Here is a 22,349-nt window from a genome sequence, read left to right on the forward strand (position 1 = left end):
CAATTTTATGAATATATTACATTATCCATTTTCCTATGAAAGGTCACTTTCAGTTTTTGGCTGTTATGAATACCTATAGATGTGTGGCTATAAACAAGTCTTCCTGTGGATGTATGTTTTCATTTTGAAGCTGGGGGCGTGTGGTAAATGCCTATTGAGATTGCTGGTTTATGGGATAGGTGTATATTTAACTTTATAAGACACTGTCAGTGCACAGTTTCCAAGACTGCACAGTTTTACACACCAGTCATGTATGAGGATTCCAGTTTTACATCCTTGCCAACAATTGGGGGTGCCAATCATTTTCATTTTAGCCATTCTAATGGGTATAAAGTGGTTAAAAAAATCAGGTTAGTGGCTATTTTGGTGGGAGAGGGGAAGGTAGTCTTTGGGAGCGGGTGCAAAGGAAGATTCTGGGAGGGCTGGTTTACCAGTTAGCAATTGCCTCGCAGCTCTGAGGTAGGAGATTGGCCCCAGGCTGAGCAGCTGCAGCTGATCTCCTGCCAATGTTTTGAGATGGGATACCAGCAGGAGCGGTGGGCCCTGATTGGGTGCATTCTTGTGGATTTCCTGGCCTGACACAAGCTCAGAGAAGGCCCTCAGTTTAGGGGAAGGACAAGAGGGAGAAGAGGCCTGCTGGAACCCATCGTGGCTGAGTGATGTGCCCCACACCAGGGCCAAATATGGAGACGATTGGCCGAAACCAAAACCCAGAAAACTGACCCTATATAAGCAACCTAAGTTGCCCCTATTGCGTGCAACTCACTCTGAGCCCGACTGTGTGCTCCTCTAAACGTATTTTGTTTTTTCCACACATACACTGCCTCTTCCACACGTATTTTGCTTCTAATAAACGCTTTTATCTTTTTCACATTCTTGGTCTCTTTGCTAAATTCTTCAAAGAAAACAAGAACTGAGGTCCTTCTTCCAGCTTTTCACCTCCGGAATCAGCTCCAAATTCGTCCTTCAATATATGCTCTGCAGACGGAATTCCCTTAAGCGTCTCTCCTTCGCAGTGAGTGTGATGCTAAACAGTAGAGGGCGCTAGAGATACATTGAGGGAGGCAGGCGCTTTTCTTGCTGTTTCAGTAGCCGCTCATCAGTCCAGATTTGAGTGCGAGGACACCGACCGGGTGGCGCTCTGCTCCGGCCACATTCCCTGGACGCCGCCGGTCCCTCCACCAGCTTGCGGCCGGCCTGGCCCGTCAATCATGTTCCCATAGCCCTCCTGACAAGGAGGCCACCAGCTCCAGCCCCCTATCCGGTCTGCACCGGTGTGCCACCCACCCATCACCTACTCCCTGCGTTTGTCCTATCAGATTTGTCAATCAGCAAACCGGTAAAAACATATTACCAAAGGACAGATAGAAATCAAATCTGGTCACTTGCTGGATTATACTTCATCAGTGGAGATGAACAGATAATTTATACAGACAGGAGTGAAAGAAAGAGGAAAGAATGGAGGGCGGGAGGGAGGGAAGAGGGGAAAAAGGGAGGATGAAATGTGGAGAAATGCACAGCCACCAAAGGTGCACAAACAGAAGCGGCTCTATCCAATAGGCCCTTAAAAGTCCTTTAAAGGATCCCAGGCTGTGGGACTGTTTTGGCACTACACCGCCGCTTTTTTGAGGTTTCTCTGGCTGTATGTGATAACGACACCATTTTTAGACATCTGGAGTCTGATTCAAATTCCAGCTTCACCACTTCCTAGTTCTGGGGCCTGAGAGATGGCATCTCCTCCCTGATGTGCACTTTCCTCACTTCTAAGTGTGGGGCAGTTTCTCCTGGACTGCTGTGGAGTTTAACAAGCTGATGATGTGCAATGACCTAGTACAGTTCCTCAGAGCTAGTGCCTTTCTCCCCACGTTGACAGTCATTCCACTCTGAGAAACCCAACTCTGAAATTGAGAGGGGAAGAGTGATCTGAGCAAATAATTCCATACTTGAAAATTAGGGGGAAAACCCCATAATAAGTAGATATTCCAATCTGTCTTCATAAAGGCATATTAAATTCAATTAAGGGGCTTCCCTGGTGGTGCGGTGGTTGGGAGTCCGCCTGACGGTGCAGGGGACGCGGGTTCGTGCCCCAGTCCGGGAGGATCCCACGTGCCACGGAGTGGCTGGGTCCGTGAGCCATGGCCGCTGAGCCTGCGCGGAGAGGCCACAACAGTGAGAGGCCCGCGTACCGCCAAACAAACAAATTCAATTAAGAAATATATCCATTTTGTTGAAAGATCCGGCCTTATAGAATGTAATCAGCAAAATACTTGATCCTTTTTTTCCCCAGTCATCCATTCAAACCTGCTTGGCAGGTAGCTTCTCCCTGCCATTTGGATAAAATCTAGGGCAAGTCCCATGACTTTTTGAGCACTCTTATGTAACAATAAATTTTTCCTATAACTTCTACTTGCAAAAACAGGTTATGTTCAGCACTTGAAATGTCCAGTCATGCAGTGATCCAAACCTCCAACTTCATTTATTTTTTTATTTTTATTTAAAATTTTTTATTGGTGTATAGTTGCTTTACAATGTTGTGTTAGTTTCTACTGTACAGCAAAGTGAATCAGCTATACATATACATATATCCCCTCTTTTTTGGGATTTCCTTTCCATTTAGGTCACCACAGAGCATTAAGTAGAGTTCCCTGTGCTATACAGTAGGTTCTCATTAGTTATCTCCAACTTCATTTAAAGTGTACGCCTCCCCTCACTCCTGCCCTGACCTGGGCTCATGCCTATAGCAGGCCACAGCAGAAGATCGGCTTGGAGCACTGTTTTACTGTTTCTCCAATTTGTGCCCCCACTCCTCTTTTCCCAACTTGCTAACAGGGATTTCTGATCATCCACACAGGGGCAGGGAGGGGGTATGGGAAGGCCACCTAAGGGGCAGGAGAGGTTCTAACATGACCAGTTATGAGCTAGAGTACTCACGAGGGTTCTTCAAGAGCCTCCTTTCTCTGCAGGTTCCTGTGACTCAGGTTTGCCCCAGAGTGTGGGTTGGCACACAGCCCCCTCCCCATCCCCTTAAAAGGTCTTATTACATTTTTTGGAAATGGAAGTCTGGAAATTATGCTTCCTGACACTTACGACCAGGGTTCCAGGATGAGTTTACCAAATGTGAGACACTCAGGTGAAGCTAGAGAGTGGAAAGAAGGTAAAAAATCATCCTTTTCTCCCTTTGACTGTGACATTTATGACAGCAGGATGCTCAAGGCTCTTGCAGTAATTTGAGCAAAGAATTTGTGCAAATTCTGCCCAGTCATCATTATGGGATACCAAATAGGCAGCAATGGCTTTGAGACCTGGCAGCAGCTACGAGGCAGGGAGGTCTCCTCCTCAGGGACTGCACCTGCACAGCCAAGCACAGGGCCTGGCTTTCCCCATTTCTAGGGAACATCAGTATGGTGCACTGAGTTATCACCCCAATCCTTAACCCCCCCTGTAGCTGTATCCATTGCTATGGTGCTTTGCAGTTCCTCTCACAAAAAGTGTAGTTTACCTCCCTGCCCCTTGATTTTGAACTTGGCCACATGACTTACTTCAGCCGATGGGATATTAGGTGACACAACACAAGCAGAGGGTAGAAATGTGTTTGCCCTTCTTCTGCCTTCCCCATGAGAAGAGCTTTCCCTGGGTAGCTGCTGCCCCTTCACCTGGAGCTCAGAATGAACAAACATGGAGCAGGCCTGGATGAGGACCCAAGCCTGGCCAGACCCACAGCTTGAAAGTGAGTTGCCTAACCTAGATCAGCCCACACTCAGCTGACCCATAGATGTGTGAGAAATAAATGCTCATTTTAGTATAACACCGAGATGTTGAGATTGTTTGTTATGCACCATTATTCCAAAAATAGCCAACTGATACAAGCAACTTTTCTCCTTTTAGCTTCATCAGCCTCCCAAGAAGGCTGTGTAACTTGTGTCATCAAATTCCCTGTATAAAATCACTCTTTGCTAAGAATTCTTTTTCTGGGAGAAGAATTCTTAGAAAATAATTATTTTTCTGCTTGAGTCAGAGTTATGTTCATTGCTGAGAACAACTAGAAAACCTGAACAAAATACAGAAAACTTCTTTGCCGAAGAGCTGCCAAATTGACAAGCATTTGGTGGACCACGATCTCAGAAGAAGGAAAACACAAGGAGATGAGCTGACGTGCTGTGAACCACTTTTCCCTTCAGAAAACTGGCTGATTCTAGTTAAGAGGCTGAGCATTTGGACAGAGGGCCATGGCTAAGAGGCAGAAAAGGCAGCAGACGCTCTGCAGCTGGAGAGACAAGACACTGGAGATTGGGGTTGCCAAGGCAGCTGGGGCTGGAGGGGCCAAGATGTCAGATAAAAGGGAGACACAGAAAAGAAATTCTAGGGAATTCCATGGCGGTCCAGTAGTTAGGACTTGGCACTTTCACTGCGGTGGCCCAGGTTCATTCCCCATTCTGGGAACTAAGATCCTGGAAGGGATGCTGCGTGGCCAAAAAAAAAAAAAAGAAAGAAAAGAAAAAGAAGTTCTGAAATGTGAATAACATTTTAAAGCCGTTAAAAGAAAAGGAAATGTCAACCTAGAATTCTATATTCACAAAAGTTTTTGGTGGATTTCTTAGGATTTTCTATATACAAAACCACGTCATCTGCAAATAAATATAGTTTTACTTCTTCCTTCATGATCTGGATGCCTTTTATTTCCTTTTCTTGTCCAGTTACCCAGCCACTGCAATTTGGCAAGAGATAAAGAAGGCATAAAGATTGGAAAGGAAGAAGTACAACTACCATTCACAGAGGCCATGACTATATACAAAGAAAGTACAAAGAATCTACAGACGAACTATTACAAGTGACTTGAGCAAGGCCACTCACTAGGTACAAAGTCAACATACAAAAATCAATAGAATCTTTCTATATTGGAAACAAATATAAAACACCTAAGAATAAATCCAAGAAAAGAGGTGCAAAAACATGTTCCTGAAAACCATGAAACATGTTTAAGGAAACTTGCAAAAGACTTAAAGAAATAGAGGGATACACCATGTTAATGGGTTGAAGATTCAACATTGTAAAGATACCAAATGGCCACCAAACTGATCTATATACTCCATGAAGAATCCAGCCAAATTCTAGCACTTTTTTGGTGTGGAAATTGAGAAGCTGGTTCTAAATGTTTTATGGAAATGCCAAGGGCTTCATTCTGCTGGGGTCACCTTGTATCGAGATAGCCCAGGCTGGCTGTCGTCTCTGGTCTACGGGAGGCACTTGTGTATTTTTTACCCTGACTGCATTTTTTACCCTGACTGCATTTTTTACCCTGACTGTAGACGGGGGCCAGTCCAGTATATCACCCCCACCTCCTCATCAGAGCAGAGAGCCTGCCTGTCTCTTGCCATTGAGATTTTTCAACCGTGAGTAGGCCATACCCGTCCATTCTGTCCTGCAAAGGGAAAACTTACCAACTTTTCCAAGTGGCCCTGGAAAGGTCACTGACAGCCATGAACCTCCCCTTGAAATGTGGAGGTGGTTGGCACCTGTGGTTTCATGACCCCAGGTGAAAGGGGAACAGTTCCATTTTAGTAGCTGGCTATACAAACAGAGAATATACAAAGAGAGAATGCCTATTATGTGTGTGCTACAGCACTATTAGAAATTCCTGGAGCGTGGACTACATTAAAAATGTACCCGTGAAATAAGTGAGGAAAAGCAAACACAAGGTATTCTGTGCGTATGGACCACCACCAGCAAAGCTTATATTTGTGCATTGGCAGACAATGGAGGTGAAGTCAAAGAGGCACAAACCGACGTCAACATTCACTACTTGCTTTTGCAGAAGTTGCTTCACTGCCTAAGAAAAGAGAAAATTCTGTTTTAAGTGTTGTTCGAATTACACAGTAACGAGGCTTGAATCTGCAAGTTTAGTAGCATTTCGGTGAAAATACAAACTGTCTGATAAGTAACAGTGACAAGCACAAGGGCTGCCGGTGACCTTGAGTACATCTTCATGGGAAGTTGAGGGAACTTCCATCTTAATGAAGTTTACACCGACACCTACCACAACACAATAATCATAGTGGAATTGCTAGGCTTACGGGAAAAGCTTTCAGCCCTATGGGCTATGCTTTGGCCACATGCTTTCACCATTTCATGCCCGAAGTGAGAGCCCCAGCAGCGGACGCCCAGAACCCGTCCACCACTTGGTACCTGGGTGGGCTGCTTTCTCCTGCAGGTGTGAAGCGAGTGAGTCGCGAGCCCCAGGAGCCTTTTCTCCCAAGCCGTGCTGCCCAGGCATCCTGGGCACTGTTCCGCACCTACATGCTGATCCAGTTTCTCAGATTGTGCTATTTATTGTGGACCAACCGAGATAAACGCTTTGGGCAGTTCATTTTCTCCACCAGGCAGAAGGCAGAGAAACCACAGAGGAAAAAAGTGGAGGCTGAGCATCAACACATCATCAGTTTTCCAAGTTTCCCTGGCACTCCATGCAACGTGCACAGTTATGCTTTCACTCTAGAGAGTATTTCTTCCCAATGCCTGAGATTCCGGTCCAATTCGAGACTGGGATGACCAGGAGCCAGGATTCCAAGCCCAGGCAGCCCCACGGGTAAAGAAGGATGGAATGAGTCAGGAGGGCCTCTCATGCTGGTGAGATGTAACCCAGCGGCTGCAACACTGTCCTGGCAGGGGCTCTCTTGTCGTCTCTTCTCTCCCGCACATCGGCACTCGTGATCCCCCGGCTCGGGCTGGTCCTGCAGCCCAGTGAGAATGCTGGATGCGGCGTCCAGGCCTGTGGCTGTCAGGCCTGGCTGTGGGGAGATAGGGCTCCTGGAGCAGACCCGAGGTCCCCGCCGCGGCCAGGGCTCAGTGGTGCGGCAGAGTGCGTGCCAGCGCCTCACCGGCTCCTCGGGTTTGCTAAGCATCTCGTTCCAGTGCTCCAGCTCTTTGCCTCGGGCGTACAGGTAGGGGCCCACCACCACCTGGCCCAACTCGCAGCTCCCTGCGGGGGGGCGGGGCGGGAGAACACTGTCACTCTCTGGAGCCCAGAAGCCACATGACCTCAGCCATCCCCAGTGCCTTCCCTCTCTCTCTCTCACTCCTCCCCTAGAAGGAAGTAGCCAGCCCCCTCCCTCTTGGACAGCCTCCAAAGAGGTCTTGACTTTGATCTGGAGTGGCAGCTGGCAGCGGAAGGGAGCCCAGGTGGAGAGCCTGCCTTTCCGTTGGGGCACCCACTCTGCCCCCACCCTCCCGGTGGGCCGTCAAACCTGCCTCACATCAAAGAGCCGAGGGAGGAAGGGGCCCCTCCAGAAGGAAGCCCTCTTCCATCAGCCTGCTGTATATTCAGGGCGAGTACCCAACAATGATTTTCACCCACCAACTACCACAGTGGAGAAGGGGCTTGAGCTCTGGCCCATGAGACCAGCTGGCCCGACAGCTCTGCCTCAGTGACCGTGGACACTGGGGTGGGGGGCAGTATGGGAGAGCAGCCTGGGATAACTCCACCCTCTCATCCACACTGAACCTGACCCAGGACCCTCAAGACTTGTACAGAAGGCGTGAGGCAACACAAGGGCACATAGAGACCCACGGCACCAGGTCGTTGGGCTGGTGGCGCGTAGCTGTGCCGTCTCCCAACCTCTCTGGTGATCTGCTCCAGGAGGCGGTAGCAGAGGCCTTCCTTTAACCTCTTTCTAGGGTGCTGTGGACAATCAAACCAGAGTAAAGCTGGGTGTGAACCCCAGCTCTCTCACTAGCAAGCTCCGCGTTCTTGGGCAATCATCTCAGTCTCTCTGAGCGCTAGTTTCCGTAGGCGGAGAACAGAAACCATGCAGCTCCCTCCAAAGGGTCCGTGCTTCCTGCATGCACAGCAATGCCCCCACGGCCTGAGGTTAAGGGAGCAGCCTTACTGTCCCCGTCGGCCCTCTGCAGCACTGCCAGGCTGAGGCTCGCCGTGTCCAGCTCGGCAGGGTCGGCCTTGAAGCTGAAGGTCTCGCTGTACACAGGGTTGGCGGAGCCCAGCACAGCCGAAGTCTTCCTGCACTTGACGAACTTGTTGTGGTTCATCAGAGACACCTTGACAAGCACACCTGGGGGCAGTGCAGACTGCGGGCTAGGAGGGGCGAGCAGGGGCCCAGCCTCCAGCCTGTGGGAGGTCCGGCTGGGAGGGCACATGCCCCGCCTGGGCGCCAGGACCCCATTACTCACAGCTGCTGCAGCCAAAGGGTGTTACGAGAGGAAGCAGGGTTGATTACGGGGTTGATTAGTGTACTGCCTGCAGCCGAGGAAACGCTCGGCTCCCTTCCTCTTCTCTCCTCTCTGTCTCCGGAACGCACCCACGGCTGGGCTGGGCTTTGTTCCTGGAACCTAGCACCACACATCCCATCCCTCCCCACAGGGGACAGGTCCTGCCTGCCCGGTGCTCAGGCCTCCTGGGGCCCCTAAACACCTTCTCCTTCAGAGGCCAAGTTTTTTTGGGGGGAGGCTTAGATGGGTTTTGGATCCGCAGTGGAGGGTTGAATGCCAGCTTGCTTACAGTGAGCCAGAGGCAGAGACGCATGGGGGCAGACACTGTGTGGCTGGGGGGGTTCACAGTGGGGCGGGACATGTGGGGTGAGCCCGAGCAGGGCTCCTGTGCCCCCAGCTCCCAGGCTCCAGTTGAGTGACCAGCTCTGCACGCAGGGGTGCCCCCAGCACCCCCAGCTCCCGGGGCAGGGGGGCTCAGGGCCTCTTCCTGGAGGAACTGGAACCTTCGCAGAAGGGCAGGGGCGGAGTCAGGCAGCGCAGGCAAGGAGCCAAGACACCGCTTTGCGAAAAGGGAGGGGCAAACTTGGTCTCAGGTGTCTTAGGGGTCTTGATGGAGGCCAAGGAGACGCAGCCCTGGGATTCACATAAGGAAGCAGCTTCTCACGCCACAGCCGCGCAGAGCGGGAGGGCGTGGCTCGGGAGGCAGTGATGCTCCCGGCAGCATATGCGAGCAGAAGCTGGACGGCGGCGGTGAGGGTCCTAAGCTCACGGGGTGGGCCCTGCCCCAGGGCGAAGGCTTACTGACAAAGCTCGTGTCATCCTGGAGGAGTCGGAGGCCCTTGGCTCGCAGCACGATCACCGTGAGGCGGTTCAGGCAGTCGTTGTAGCTGAGGCAGAACTGGAGGTCGCCAAACTTGGAGGGAGGCTGGAGAGGCCGAGAGGAAAGCACCCCTGTCACCCTGGTAGGTACTGGAGGCCCCCATGCCCTCCTCCTTCCTCCCAGCAGGCAGGCCCTGGGTAGTCCGTGACATAGCCACGCTCCCTCCTGGAAGCCCACCCACCATTTTACAGATGGGGAGTTGAAGGGGCACGCTGAAGATCACACAGTAGTAAGGACCAGAGCTGAGGATTCAAACCCGGGTCTGGGGTATTCCAAGGCCTATTCTGAGCCACCCGGACCCTCACTGGGGGTTGGGGGAAGGGTAGGTAGTTTCCTTGGCTGGTCCGTTTGGGGTGTCATCTTTCACAGCTGTCTGATCTGGATGGGAATCCAAACGTGGATTTTTCAGGATGCTCCAGGTAATCTGACCTCCAGGGCAAAAGAGGCTCAGGCACCCCCCCTCCCTGCCCAGGCTCCACACACCCTCCTTGTCCCACGCAGCTCCGGCCCGGGCCCACCGTGCTGAGTCACACTTGTAGGGGTGGTGGGCAGTATGCTGAGGGCTGACACTGGCCAGCAGGTGCTGGGCCACACCTGCTGGCTGTCCACGGTAGAGTCTGACACATGGTGGCATAGGTCTGGTGACCCTGACCTCTACCTCCAGGCTCTCAGCCTCCAGGTCTCTCCAGATGATGCGCCGACAGTCGCCCGCCAGGGTCTCCGTCTTCAGGGGGAACAGCACCTGGCCCAGGAGCTGGTGCTTCCTCTGCCTGTCCACGTGGTACACCGAGAACCTCAGCACCCTCTGGGTGACACTCTTGCTGGGCACCTGAGGGAGATGAGGGCCCAGCTGGGCTCAGGTGTGGAGTCAGGGGATGGGATGGCGTGGTATGTTCTGGATACAGGATCCTTCCATGAGGGGTGTCTCAACCAGGGACCTGTGCACCCCAAACCCAGGCATCCTCAGGGGACCCTTTGCTGCCATTGGGCCAGTATCCCGGGGAGGTGGCAGGGTGTGCTCCAAGAACCAGCAGCACACACCACCCCCTGGACCTCAGAAGTGCAGGACCTTAGGCTCCACCCAGACCCATGAAGCAGAATCTACAGTTAACAGGGCATCCACTGATTTGCCTACACATAACCATGTAAGGGGCTCCCGCACTGGAGCCCAGGGAACCCGCCTGTCTCTGCTACCTGAGTTGGGCACCTGAACAGCCCTCTCCCTGAGACTCAGTCTCCTCACCTGTAAAACGGGATCATGTTTCTTACTCTCTGGGTTATAAAACCACGAATGGCAGATGGTTAATTAATAGTGATTTTCTCCTCTTCTTCTTCTCCTTCCCCTTCCCCTTCCCCCGTAAAGCACAGAGAGGCCAGGAGCAAGTCGGTGCAGGGACAGGGCAGGGAAGTGGTGGGTGTAACTACGCAAGCATGACGTGCGGCTGATCCAAGCCTCCCCACCTTGGATCTGGATGTCCTAAGAGGAGCAGGTTCACCTGTGAATTCTCACAACCTCGGCACCAGCAGGACAGCCAGGGGCTGGGCCGCGTGCCACCCCTCTTCTCAGTGCTCAGCCCCGGAAGAAGGCAGGAGTCACGCTCTTCCCAGATGCAGACTGGCCTCTCCTTACCTTGCCGACCAGCCTGCTGCCCTGCTCTTAAAAATGTTTGTCCGGGGCCTCCCGGCAGCTCTTGAGTGCTGGCTTCCCGTAAGGGCCCCAGTCACCTGCTGAGGCTTCCAGGCCGCCGTGAGCTTGGCTCAGTGCCCCGGCAGCCTCAGCACCTCCAGACCCTGAGCGCATCCGCCCACCATGCTGCCAAGGCACCACCTGTCGCAAGATGGCTCTCAGGTCCTGCTCTGGCTTCTGACGGGACGGGTGAGTTCCTGCCCCCACCCCAAGAGGCCTGGGGGGTCTCCCCCTCCACCTTCCGTGGATAACCTTGCCAGAGAGCTCCTCGTGTTCCAGGGCTTTGGGGTGCCTCCTTGAGCTCCATGAGCCAGGGCCTGGCATTCAGTGGGTGTTCCAAGAATATGTTTCTGTTTCTCACCTCCAGGCAACCTGGACAGGAGGAGCCTAGCCCTCTGCCCCCTCATCCCTCAAGTCTCTCATCCTCCCCCACCATGCAAGGGTGAGGGCTCTTGTACACCCTGACCTGGCAGGAGGGGTAAAGCAGAGCCTGTGGCACAGGGGTCCTGGGGGCTGCAGAGCCGTGGTTAGCACAGAAGGCTGGGGCTCTCCTGCGCAATGTCTGTCCTTCCCAGGCGGGAGAGGGCCCCAGACCCTGCCCGCTCCGGAGGCCATACCTGAAAGATGAAGTGCTCGTCGAACTGTGGGCTGGTTGTTCCGCGTTTGGTCTTGGACTGGAGGAAGCGCCGCTCATCCGGTAGCAGGTGGAGCTTCACCAGGGGGCTACAGGGCTCTGAGGGGGCTTGCAGCCGCTGTGCCTTGATCAGGCCCACCAGCAGTCGCTCGGCCCGCTGCTGGTATTCCACAGAGAACCACAGCCGCCCCAGGCAGCCCTCAGGGAAGTGGGTCTCACTTTTGTCCTCCGGGATCTTGTAGAGCTCTGGATTGATGGTCCCCACCACGCATGCGTCTCCTACAACACAGGGGCTGGGAGGACTGGCAGGCCAGGGGAAGGCAGGGGCATGGGGGACAGCAAGCTCTGGGCTCCACTGCCACCTCTCCTGGCCCAGCCCTTCCTGGCTGAGCTTTGACCAGGCGGTTCACTGGCCTCTCCTGACCACATTCGCCCCGCTCTCTTCTCCAGACTGAACACAGCCCCTCTCTCTAGTGCAGCTCCCCCAAGAGGCCTTCTCAGCACTAAGGCATTCTACATCCAGGCCTGCTCCTCCCTGGGGCTCCTAGCGGAGGCCACAGTATTCATTCAACCCCTGCTCCCGTGACTGACCCCCACCCCCAGAGGTCAGGGCCTGCAGGGCGGGGCGCAGTTCCCAGCATCTGGCCTGGCCCCTTTCCATGGTGTCCAGAGGGTGTCTCAGTAATATAGTGTTGTCCCTGTTCTTCCTCTTTAAATTAGAAGGGCCCAGCTGATTACTGGGTGGTTCCGGGGAGGCCTTCAGAGCACAGAGGCAGCAGAGAGCTGTGTGCCCAGCTTCCACCATGCCGCCTTCTGCATTGGCCAACCCATCATCCGGAAGCAGGATACAGCACAGGTTCTGCACCCAGGAACACCAGGGTTCCAATTCCAGATCTGTTGCTTACTGCCTCTGTGACCTTGGGCAAGGCACTGTTAACCTCCGGAGCCTCAGTTTTTTAATGTGTAAAATGGGGTGATAATCCCTCCTCCAGCCCCAGAGTTATGGTCTAACTCCAAAATGGCACATGAAGCCACATCTGGCCCAGGCTGGGGTGCGGCAGGCACTTGGTAAACCCAAGCACCTGGAAAGAGTGGTCCCTGGGCAACTCTGGCATCCCCAGGGCCATCCAGGCTCTTTTCTGGAGCCAGGCCCATGAAACCAGATGGGTCCGCCCTGGCCTGAGCAGACCATGGTCCCTGGGCAGGCCCTGGTGGGCACACTCACCAAGATTGCTGCGGGTGGCATGAGGCAGGAGCTCCAGGGCTGGGCAGGGGTCCTGTGGGGCCTGGGCCCACTCTCTGCTGCTCAGGGGCACCCAGTCTTGGCTTTGGAGGGAAGGGGGCACCACGAATGGTACACCTGGTGGCCTGTCCAGAGGCACGGAGATGACACGTAGGTGGCTAGTGAACAGTGTGGCCTCAGAGCGCTCAGCCCAGAGGGGTTGAGTGCCAGGCACTGGAGGAGAAAAAGCCAGCAGGAGCCAGGAGGAGGCAAGAGCACCACTTTCTGGGCCCACACCAGGGCACACACACACACACACACACACGCAGCCAGAGGCAACACCTCTGTCTGCCCACAGCAGTGCTGACTTGGAGAAGGAGCACAGCTTCTGGAGTAGGCCTGCCTGGGTTTGAATGCCTCTTCTGCCACTTCCTAGTTGTGCTATCTGGACCCATTACTTACGTCCACTGAGCCTCACTTTCCTTAGCTGGAAAACGGGCTTCATAACACCTGCCTCACAGCTGTGGTGAGAACTGTGGGGTTTCTTTGTGATAGCTCCCGGCCTACTGACAGCACAGAGGAGGCCCTCCACAAACAGACCTTTCCTTCCCCACGCCGCTCCAGGGGAAACGCCACAGGGAGGGCCCGAAGCAAGAGCAAGAGCTCCCTTGGCCCCAAGTCCCCAATCCTGCCTCACCTGCTCGCCTGGGTCCTGGCATCCGGTGGGCAGAGCTTGTGTCCCTGTGTGCTGGAGGCAGCCGTGGTCCCTGACAGCTCCTCATAGGCGAACGTGGCGCAAAGCCTGTTCCAGAGACACCGGCTCACCACCATCAACAGCAGCAGTAGCAGCAGTCCCCCAAGGATGCCCGCAATCACCAGGGCCACCTGCTCTGGGGGCAGACACCACCGGGATGTGATGCCTGGGGAGAGCCACGCCCCTTCACACCACTGGCAGGCTGGGGACAGGATTTGAGCAGCAAGGCCACCCCCCTGGGTTGGATCCCAGGGATAACACAGAAGCAGGTTTAATGTATCTCTGGGCAGGGGTGTTGCTGGCTGGGCTCTGCTGGGTCTCAAGGAGAAACCATTTCCCTTATGGTCCTAGTGCACTGGGCAGAGCTTTCTGGTTTCCCTTGGAAAGCAGCTGGCCCGGGACTTGGGATTCTGGGTGAAATGAACCATTTCCTTGTGCTCCTGCGTAGAAATTAACCCTTCTCTTATGAGAACCGCCATCTTCCCTGGACTCCTGTTCAGGCTTGAGGGTGAGTTGGGCACCCTGCACTTAAGGAAAGCAAGGGAAGGGATGACGGCCTGGGGGGCACTCAGAGCCCTACCCTTTGGGTCCTGGAACCTGCTGAGAGGCTGGACTGTAGCTTGAATTCTGTAACTTTCTCTAAAAACCGCTCCCTCCACCGAGCCCTCTCTCACCGCAAGCCCACTTAGCGGAGTCGGTGGGAGGCGGTGGAGGGGATGTGGATGAAGATGGGAGCAGCGAGCGTGAGAAACCAAAACACAGGCACTCTGCTACCGGCACCGGCACCCCACACTTGCCCGGACCTGGGAGGCTTCAGTCTGAGCCGGCTGAGAGAGCTCGGACCCTCGATCCTGCGCTAAGCAAGGAAGGTCCCTCTTTCGGGTCACGTGCGGGCGCGGGGCTTCACAGGCTCTGGGGTCAGGACCCGGTTGGGTGGTGAGAAGGAAAGACACCCCCATCTCCTGACCCGCAGCTAGCTGCGAGGAGCGGGCCTTAGGCTCCATCCCCGCACCCCGCTAGGAGCGGGAGGCAAGGCAGGGCTGCGCCCCAGCAGAGGCCCGCGGGGTGAGGGAAAGTGCTGCAACGGGTGGCTGAGGGGCCGGGACGCGGAGCGCGGCGCCGGGGTAGCGGGTGAGGAGGCTAGGGCACTTACCCTCCATGGGGCTGCTCTGGCCAGCCGTTGGGGCGCGGACCCGGGGCTCGGTCGCGCCTCCCGCCGCCGCCGCCGCTGCAGCCGGGCGGGTTTTTAAAGCGCCGAGCGGGGCCGTCGGACGGACGCGGGGGACAGTACCTCGTTGCGCTCCGGTCGGCAAAGAACGGCGGGGGCAGGGACCCAGCTCCCGGAGGCCGCGGCTCCGCCCCTGCCCGGCCCTGGTCGTGGCCCTGGAAGGGCGCGGAGCCGACCATGCGCTCCCGGAACCGAAGGGCTCCGCGCGGGGCGGGGCGCCCGGGGCTCCCCGCGGTTGAGGCGCGAGGACCAGGTTTACCGGGCGCAGAGCTAAAGCCTGCTCCGCCCGCGTCTGGTAGACGGCTCCGCACCTGGCTCTTCACCCCTGGCGGCCTTGGCACGCGCTGTGCCCGTCTAGGAATGCGCCTCCACCTTCCGCAGATCCTCTGCAGACTGAGGCCCAGCTCCGACCCCTGCTCCCGGGAGCTTTCGCGGATTTCAGGGCCGAGTCTCCGCGCCCTGTCCGGCCCCGGCGCTGCGGTCTGACCGCGGGGGAGCGCAGGGTAGCGCCCAGGTTTACAGGTTTGCCGGCTCAATAGACACAGACAGCAATGAGGCGTTGGAGAGCGCAGATTCCGCAGCTCAGTCGGGTTAATAATAGTACTCCCTCTAGGGTTAACGTATCTAATGTATTCAGATAGGTGACTGGCTCAAGGCTGGGGGAGCGCGGCGCGTGCCAGCCTCTGTTGTGATTATCTGACGGAGGGCGGTTTCGCCTAGGCCTCGTCCCTACTCTGCACCCACAGTAACCTTTGTTTGTTTGTTTGTTTGTTTTTTGGCCCAATCGTGAGGCTTTCGGGATCTTAGTTCCGCGACCAGGGATCCAACACACGTCACCTGCAGTGGAAGCGAGGAGTCCTAACCACCCACTGTCACTATTTCTATAGTGATTACTGTCAGACTGCAGGGGCTACGCCAATGGAGGCTGGTGAACGCAACCTTGGCGGAGAGGCTGGAGTAAAGGCCCTCCTGGTCCGCAGCCTGCTCTCACCCAGCGTGCAACCCCGTAGAGGATGAGCACTCTCCCAGGGCCCGCACGGCGTCCCTGCGGAGAGCTCTTGTGGGAGCGTCTTAGACTTCGAAGCATCTGTAAGTGGGGAAGGAAAGGAAGATATTTGTGGGCGGAGGGAGGGTCGGTCTTGTTGTTTCACGGTCTTGAACGTTGTGTCCAAAGACAGAGCCTGAGCCTGAGCCTGGACCTGGCTCCCAAGTGACACCTGTGCCTATCAAGGGAAGGAGGAGGCAGGGTAGACAAGGTGAAGAGCCCGCCACTCTGTCAGTGTGCCTTAGGCCCCGCCCTGCCTGAGCCCTAAATGACCTGAGGTGGGATGGGTGGTGAACAGGGATCCCACTCCCTTCAGGGGAAGGAGTTTGTCTGGGAGCCTTTGGTCGCTAGAGTGCAGAGGAAGTGTGGTCAGTCTTTTTCAGGATCTAGATGGGCGTGGGGTGGTGAGAAGATGGGGCCCCGAAAGTGTCCCGGAGGAGTGGGACCTCTCATTCCACTCCACCCCCTCACCCTGCTAGGTAGAGGCAGGGCATTTCCCCCACTGCCCTTTCCCCTCCCTCCGCGACCAGTCTTATTGGCTGGAGTGTCTGGAAGACCTGAGGCCCTGACCTCTGCTTTCACCAGGCTGGAGATGGAGGCGGTGTTTCAGGAAATGGGGCTTTAGTGGCCCCAGACCTCCCCGTCTTTCCCCTCAGGTCTGAACTGGATGTCTGTGTTAGTTTCCTGTTGCTGCTGTAACAAATAACCACAAATTTAGTGGTTAAAAAACACAAATATGGGTTTCCCTGGTGGCGCAGTGGTTGGGAGTCCGCCTGGCGATGCAGGGGACACGGGTTCGTGCCCCGGGTCCGGGAGGATGCCACATGCCGCGGAGCAGCTGGACCCGTGAGCCACGGCCGCTGAGCCTGCGCGTCCGGAGCCTGTGCTCCGCAATGGGAAAGGCCACAACAGTGAGAGGCCCGCGTACCGCAAAAAAAAAAAAAAAGAAAAGAAAAACACAAATATATTACCTTACAGTTCTGGAGGGCAGAAGACTAAAATGGGCCTGCAGGGCTGCTTCCCTTCTGGGGAAAATCCATTTCCTGACCTTTCCCAGCTTCTAGAAGCTGCCTTCATCTTCAAAGCCAGCAGCAGCACTTTCTCATCTCTCTGACTTCCGGTCATCTACATATCTACTTTTTCTGCCTTTCTTTCTTTTTTTCTTAAATTTTATTGGAGTATAGTTGATTTACAATGTGGTGTTAGTTTCAGGTGTACAACAAAGTGATTCAGTTACACATATACATATATTAATTCTTTTTCAGATTCTTTTCCCATATTGGTTATTACAGAATATTAAGTAGAGTTCACTGTGCCGTAGAGTAGGTCCTTGTTGGTTATCTATGTTATATATAATAGTGTGTGTATTTTAATCCCAAGCTCCTAATTCATCCCTCCCACCCACATTTGCCCTTTGTTAACCATAAGTTTGTTTTCAAAATCTGTGAGTCTGTTTCTATTTTGTAAATAAGTTTATATCATTTTAAAAAAAATTAGATTCCACATATGAGTGATATCATATTTGTCTTTCTCTGCCTGACTTACTTAGTATGATTATCTCTAGGTCTATCCATGTTGCTGCAAATGGCATTATTTCATTCTTTTTTATGGCTGAGTAATATTCCATTGTATATACGTAGCACATCTTCTTTATCCGTTCATCTGTCAATGGACATTTAGGTTGCTTCCATGTCTTGGCCATTGTAAATAGTGCTGCAATGAACATGGGGGTGCATGTATCTTTTCGAATTATGGTTTTCTCCAGATATATGCCCAGGAGTGGGATTGCTGGATCATATGGTAGTTCTATTTTTAGTTTTTTAAGGAACCTCCATACTGTTCTCCATAGTAGCTGTACCAATTTACATTCCCACCAACAGTGTAAGAGGGTTCCCTTTTCTCCACACTCTCTCCAGCATTTGTTGTTTGTAAACTTTTTGATGATGGCCATTCTGACTGGTGTTAGGTGGTACCTCATAGTTTTGATTTGCATTTCTCTAATAATTAGTGATGTTGAGCATTTTTTCATGTGCTTTTTGGCCATCTGTATGTCTTCTTTGGAGAAATGTCTATTTAGATCTTCTGCTCAATTTTTTGTTTTTTTGTTTTGTTTTGTTTTTTGCAGTACGCGGGCCTCTCACTGTTGTGGCCTCTCCCGTTGCGGAGCACAGGCTCCGGACGCGCAGGCCCAGCGACCATGGCTCACGGGCCCAGCCGCTCCGCGCATGTGGGATCTTCCCGGACCGGGGCACGAACCCGTGTCCCCTGCATCGGCAGGCGGACTCTCAACCACTGCGCCACCAGGGAAGCCCTCTGCTCAATTTTTGATTGGGTTGTTTATTTTTTTGACATAGAGGTGCATGAGCTGTTTGTATATTTTGGAGATTAAACCCTCGTCGGTTAGTTTGTCTGCAAATATTTTCTCCCGTTCTGTGGGTTGTCTTTTTGTTTTGTTTATGGTGTCCTTTGCTGTGCAAAAGCTTTTGAGTTTAATTAGGTCCCATTTGTTTATTTTTGTTTTTATTTTCATTACTCTAGGAGGTGGATCGCAAAGATATTGCTGCAATTAATGTCAAAGGGTGTTCTGCCTGTGTTTTCCTCTAAGAGTTTTATAGTGTCCAGCCTTACATTTAAGTCCTTGATCCATTCTGAGTTTATTTTTGTGTGTGGTGTTAGAGAATGTTCTAATTTCATTCTTTTACATGTACCCGTCCAGTTTTCCCAGCATCACTTATTGAAGAGGCTGTCTTTTCTCCATTGTATATTCTTGCCTCCTTTGTCACAGATGAATTGACCAAAGGTGCTGTCTCCCTCTTTCTTTTTTTTTTTTGGCCTCACTGCATGGCTTGCAGGATCTTAGTTCCCCGACCAGGGATCGAACCTGCACCCCCTGCAGTGGAAGCGTGGAGTCTTAACCGCTGGACCACCAGGAAGTCCCCTTCTTTCTTATAAGAACCTTTGTGATTACATGGGGCCCACCCAGATAATCCAGGATAATCTCTCCATCTCAAGGTCCTTTTTTTTTTTTTAAATTGGGAAATAGTTGTTTTACAATGTTGTTTTAGTTTCTACTGTACAGCAAAGTGGAGTTCCCTGTGCTATACAGCAGGTTCTCATTAGTTATCTATTTTATACATATTAGCGTATATACGTCAATCCCATCCCCCTTTTCCCCCCTTGGTGTCCATACATTTGTTCTCTACGTCTGTGTCTCTATTTTTGCCTTGCAAACAGGTTCATCTGTACCATTTTTCTAGATTCCACGTATATACGTTAATATACGATATTTGTTTTTCTCTTTCTGACTTACTTCACTCTGTATGACAGTCTCTAGGTCCATCCATGTCTCTACAAATGACCCACTTTCGTTCCTTTTTATGGCTGAGTAATATTCCATTGTATATATGTACCACATCTTCTTTATCCATTCGTCTGTTAATGGGCATTTAGGTTGCTTTCAGGACCTGGCTATTGTAAATAGTGCTGCAGTGAACGTTGGGGTGCATGTGTCTTTTTGAATCATGGTTTTCTCTGGGTATATGCCCAGTAGTGGGATTGCTGGGTCATATGGTAATTAATTACCATATGGTTTTAAATTAATTAATTTATTTTTGGTTGCATTGGGTCATCATTGCTGCGTGTGGGCTTTCTTTAGTGGCGAGCGGGGGCTACTCTTCATTGCAGTGCGCAGGCTTCTCATTGTGGTGGCTTTTCTTGTTGTGGAGCGTGGTCTCTAGGTGTGCGGGCTTCAGTAGTTGTGATTCTCGGGCTCTAGAGTGCAGGTTCAGTAGTTGTGACACAAGGGCTTAGTTGCTGCGCAGCATGTGGGATTTTCCCGGACCAGGGCTTGAACCCATGTCGCCTGCATTGGCAGGTGGATTCTTAACCACTGCGCCACCAGGGAAGCCCCCATCATTGTAGTTTTGATTTGCATTTCTCTAATAATTAGTGATGTTGCATCTCAAGATGCTTAACTTAATCATATTTACAAAGTCCCTTTTGCCTTACAAAGTAACCTATTCCCAGGTTCCAGGAACTAGGGAGTGGACATCTTTGGAACTTTTGTGGTGCTGAGCACAGTGTCTGGGCAGCCCTCTGGGAGAGATGCTTTATATTCTCCTTCCTCCTGCTGCCCGGAGCTCTCAGCTTGCTCCTAAGCTGGGACCAGGCAGCTAGCAAGGCCCATGTGCCCCCAGATGGCAATCCTCCAGCCACCATGACCCCTCATTACCACAGCATACCCCACCCCCCTTGACTCGTGACTGTCCTGTCTGCCTGACCACTCCTCCCTGATGGGCATGGCACACATTCATACCCAGCCACTTCCACAGTTGGGCCTGAGCTGCCCTGGGGCCCTTCTGGGTGTGGGGTGGGGAAGTGGGTACTCCTGGAAAAGGCAATGCCTGTGGCCAGTCAGGAAGTGCCAGGCCCAGAGCTGCCCATCCTCCCCCAGCCCTGCGCTGTGCCTTCCCAGGGCGCCATCTTCCTCCCTGGCCTCCTTCCCTCACCACTCATAACCAAGCAGTCACCAAGTCCTGCCTCTTCCTCCTCCATCCATCTCCATCACCATCAAGAACTTGGCCCAGGTCTCCGTCATGCCTCCCCTCATCAACTTTCTCTCTGTAGTTTAGATTCGATCCTATACCCCTGCCCCAGCTTATTTCTTCCAGGCTCCTCTCCCCATTCTCACCCACCGGGACACCCCATATCCCCCCGTCCCTCTGCAATGCTCAGGGCCCAGACTGGTGGAACTACTTCTGGCAGTTCTGCCAATGCACCAGGTGCCTTTTCATTATGCTGCCCTCTCCCTGCCTGAGATATCCAGGGGCCCCCTCTCCTTCTTCACTGCTCATCCTTCAGGATGAGACTCTAGTATCTCCTCCTCCTCCAGGAAGCCCTTCATCACCCTTTCCTTGTCCTCACTGTACCTGCAGCTACCATGTTGCTTTATAGGAGTCTGTGTCTGTGACTGATACCCCAGCTCACTCTCCCTGGCAGACCAGAACCTCCGTGAAGGCAGAGGGCCATGTCTTATTTATCTCAGCGTTCCCAATATCTACCTCCCGGCCAAGGCTGTGCTGAATGGTGGATGAAGAGCTTGTGCCCTCAGGCTGAGCTGCTTCCTGGCTTCTGCCACCATTGTCCATGGATCACACATCTTGGGCTCACCCTTCGGGGTCTGATAGGAGCTCCTTGACCTAGCCCTGGACACCAGCTGCTGGGGCTTGCACTTACTTTGCCAGCTCTATCTGCAAGCCCCTTACATGTCCAGCCAGCCCACTGAGTTCTGAGTCTTTCTTCTTCCACTAGAAAATGAGAGCAGATGGCAGGAGGGAAATCCACCTTCCTTGTTGCTCCTTATGTTCTGGTTATCATGATGCAGGCTTTTTTTTTTATTTAACATTTATTTATTTAAGCTGCTCCAGGTCTTAGGTTGCGGCATGTGGGATCTTTGTTGTGGCATGTGGGATCTTTACTTGTGGCATGTGTACTTCTTAGTTGTGACATGCATGCGGGATCTAGTTCCCTGGCCAGGGATCGAACCCAGGCCCCCTGCATTGGGAGTGCAGAGCCTTACCCACTGGACCACCAGGGAAGTCCCATGATGCAGGCTTGATGTACATGATCCCACTGAGCCCTGCCTTGTGTCAGCCTGTCCAGCAGGGACCACCTTTTCAGACGAGGAAACCAAATCAAAGAGGTTCCATGGCCCACCCAGTAAGTGGTGGAGCTGGACCTGACACCTGGCCCTCCTCATTCCTTCCTCCCCACTGACCCGCTGAAGGGCCCATGCAAGGCCCCTGGACACCATTTCCTGTGGAGATGACCATGAACAAGGCCAACAGCCACAGGCACTGTGGTCAGTCTCCCTCTGTCCACTGTCCCGTGGAGGCTCTGAGACCAGGCTGGCCTGGAGCCAACTCCGCAGAAAAGAATGGGCTCTGAGTCTGCCTGCAGCCCCGGCCCTGCTTCCTGTTTTCAGATCTTGCTCCTTACTGGGCCCCTGGGAGCTGGGAAATCTGGAAACAGCAGCAGGCAATGTTTCTGTTTTCCGTGGCCAAAAGGAAGTCATATTTCCACTGGAAAAAGCATTTCCAAGGAGGGTTGCAGGAAGTCCAAGTGTTTAAAAGCCTGCAAATGTCTGCAGGTGATTAATAATTCAGTGCAATGGATGATTCACGTAAAAGGCCACTTTCAATTAACCTTAAGAATCAGCCCTGTCTAAAGAAGTGTCATCTGTCATCACTTAGGAACAGAGAGGCCAGAGCAGGATAAAGGACACGCTGAGAAACGTGTGGAAGACTGTGTTTCTGACATTTATGTCAACTCCAGCCCAGTCACCCCAGGTCCCTCTTTGTGAGATGGAGAAGGGTTTCCCCCACCAGCATCATCGCTTTTCCCTGGTTTTATTAGGGTGGCCTCAGCCACCCTAATAAATTTCCCATAACCTGAATTTCCCATAACCCCTTCTGCTGAGGAGCTTGGAGGGAGCATCTGTCCTTGTCAGGTCAGAAGTCCCCTCCTTCTCTCCTACTCCACCACGCTGGCTCCAAATGTGTGCCATCCTATGGACGACCACCCAGGGTCCCAGGGTGCAGCCCAGAGCCCACGGCTCACTCCTGCCTCCCAGGGATGTTCTCTGTTCCCCTGCCCAGTTCTCCCTGCTTCCTGTTCCCTG

The 22,349-nt window shown here is 53.1% G+C and overlaps 3 protein-coding genes across 4 annotated transcripts in view; 2 read left to right on the top strand and 1 right to left on the bottom strand.

Annotated features, from left to right (window-relative positions):
- Window positions 1–1,444, top strand: part of SHLD2 (shieldin complex subunit 2) — a 112,005-nt gene extending 110,561 nt beyond the window's left edge. Inside the window, exon 10 of the mRNA XM_060127146.1 lies at window positions 904–1,444. Within this exon, the coding sequence (XP_059983129.1) occupies window positions 904–917 (14 nt within the window). The 3' untranslated portion in view covers window positions 918–1,444. The remainder of the gene's footprint in view (window positions 1–903) is intronic.
- A 4,862-nt stretch (window positions 1,445–6,306) lies between these two features.
- On the bottom strand, window positions 6,307–14,401 carry LOC132507530 (synaptotagmin-15-like). The gene is made up of 9 exons (XM_060126957.1): window positions 14,285–14,401; window positions 13,978–14,167; window positions 13,341–13,533; window positions 12,643–12,789; window positions 11,405–11,723; window positions 9,759–9,929; window positions 9,022–9,145; window positions 7,884–8,063; window positions 6,307–6,976 (listed from the first exon to the last, which is right to left on the bottom strand). The coding sequence occupies exons 1-9, from the start codon at window positions 14,399–14,401 to the stop codon at window positions 6,477–6,479; spliced, it is 1,941 nt and encodes a 646-aa protein (XP_059982940.1). The 3' UTR covers window positions 6,307–6,476.
- Window positions 14,402–15,196: 795 nt separating this feature from the next.
- Window positions 15,197–22,349, top strand: part of GPRIN2 (G protein regulated inducer of neurite outgrowth 2) — a 37,208-nt gene continuing 30,055 nt past the window's right edge. For both annotated transcript variants that reach the window (XR_009536233.1, XR_009536231.1), the window contains exon 1: window positions 15,197–15,714. The gene's annotated coding sequence lies outside the window, so the exon portion shown is untranslated. The remainder of the gene's footprint in view (window positions 15,715–22,349) is intronic.

Source organism: Lagenorhynchus albirostris, chromosome 16 (assembly GCF_949774975.1).
Source record: "Lagenorhynchus albirostris chromosome 16, mLagAlb1.1, whole genome shotgun sequence".
Classification (NCBI taxonomy): domain Eukaryota; kingdom Metazoa; phylum Chordata; class Mammalia; order Artiodactyla; family Delphinidae; genus Lagenorhynchus; species Lagenorhynchus albirostris.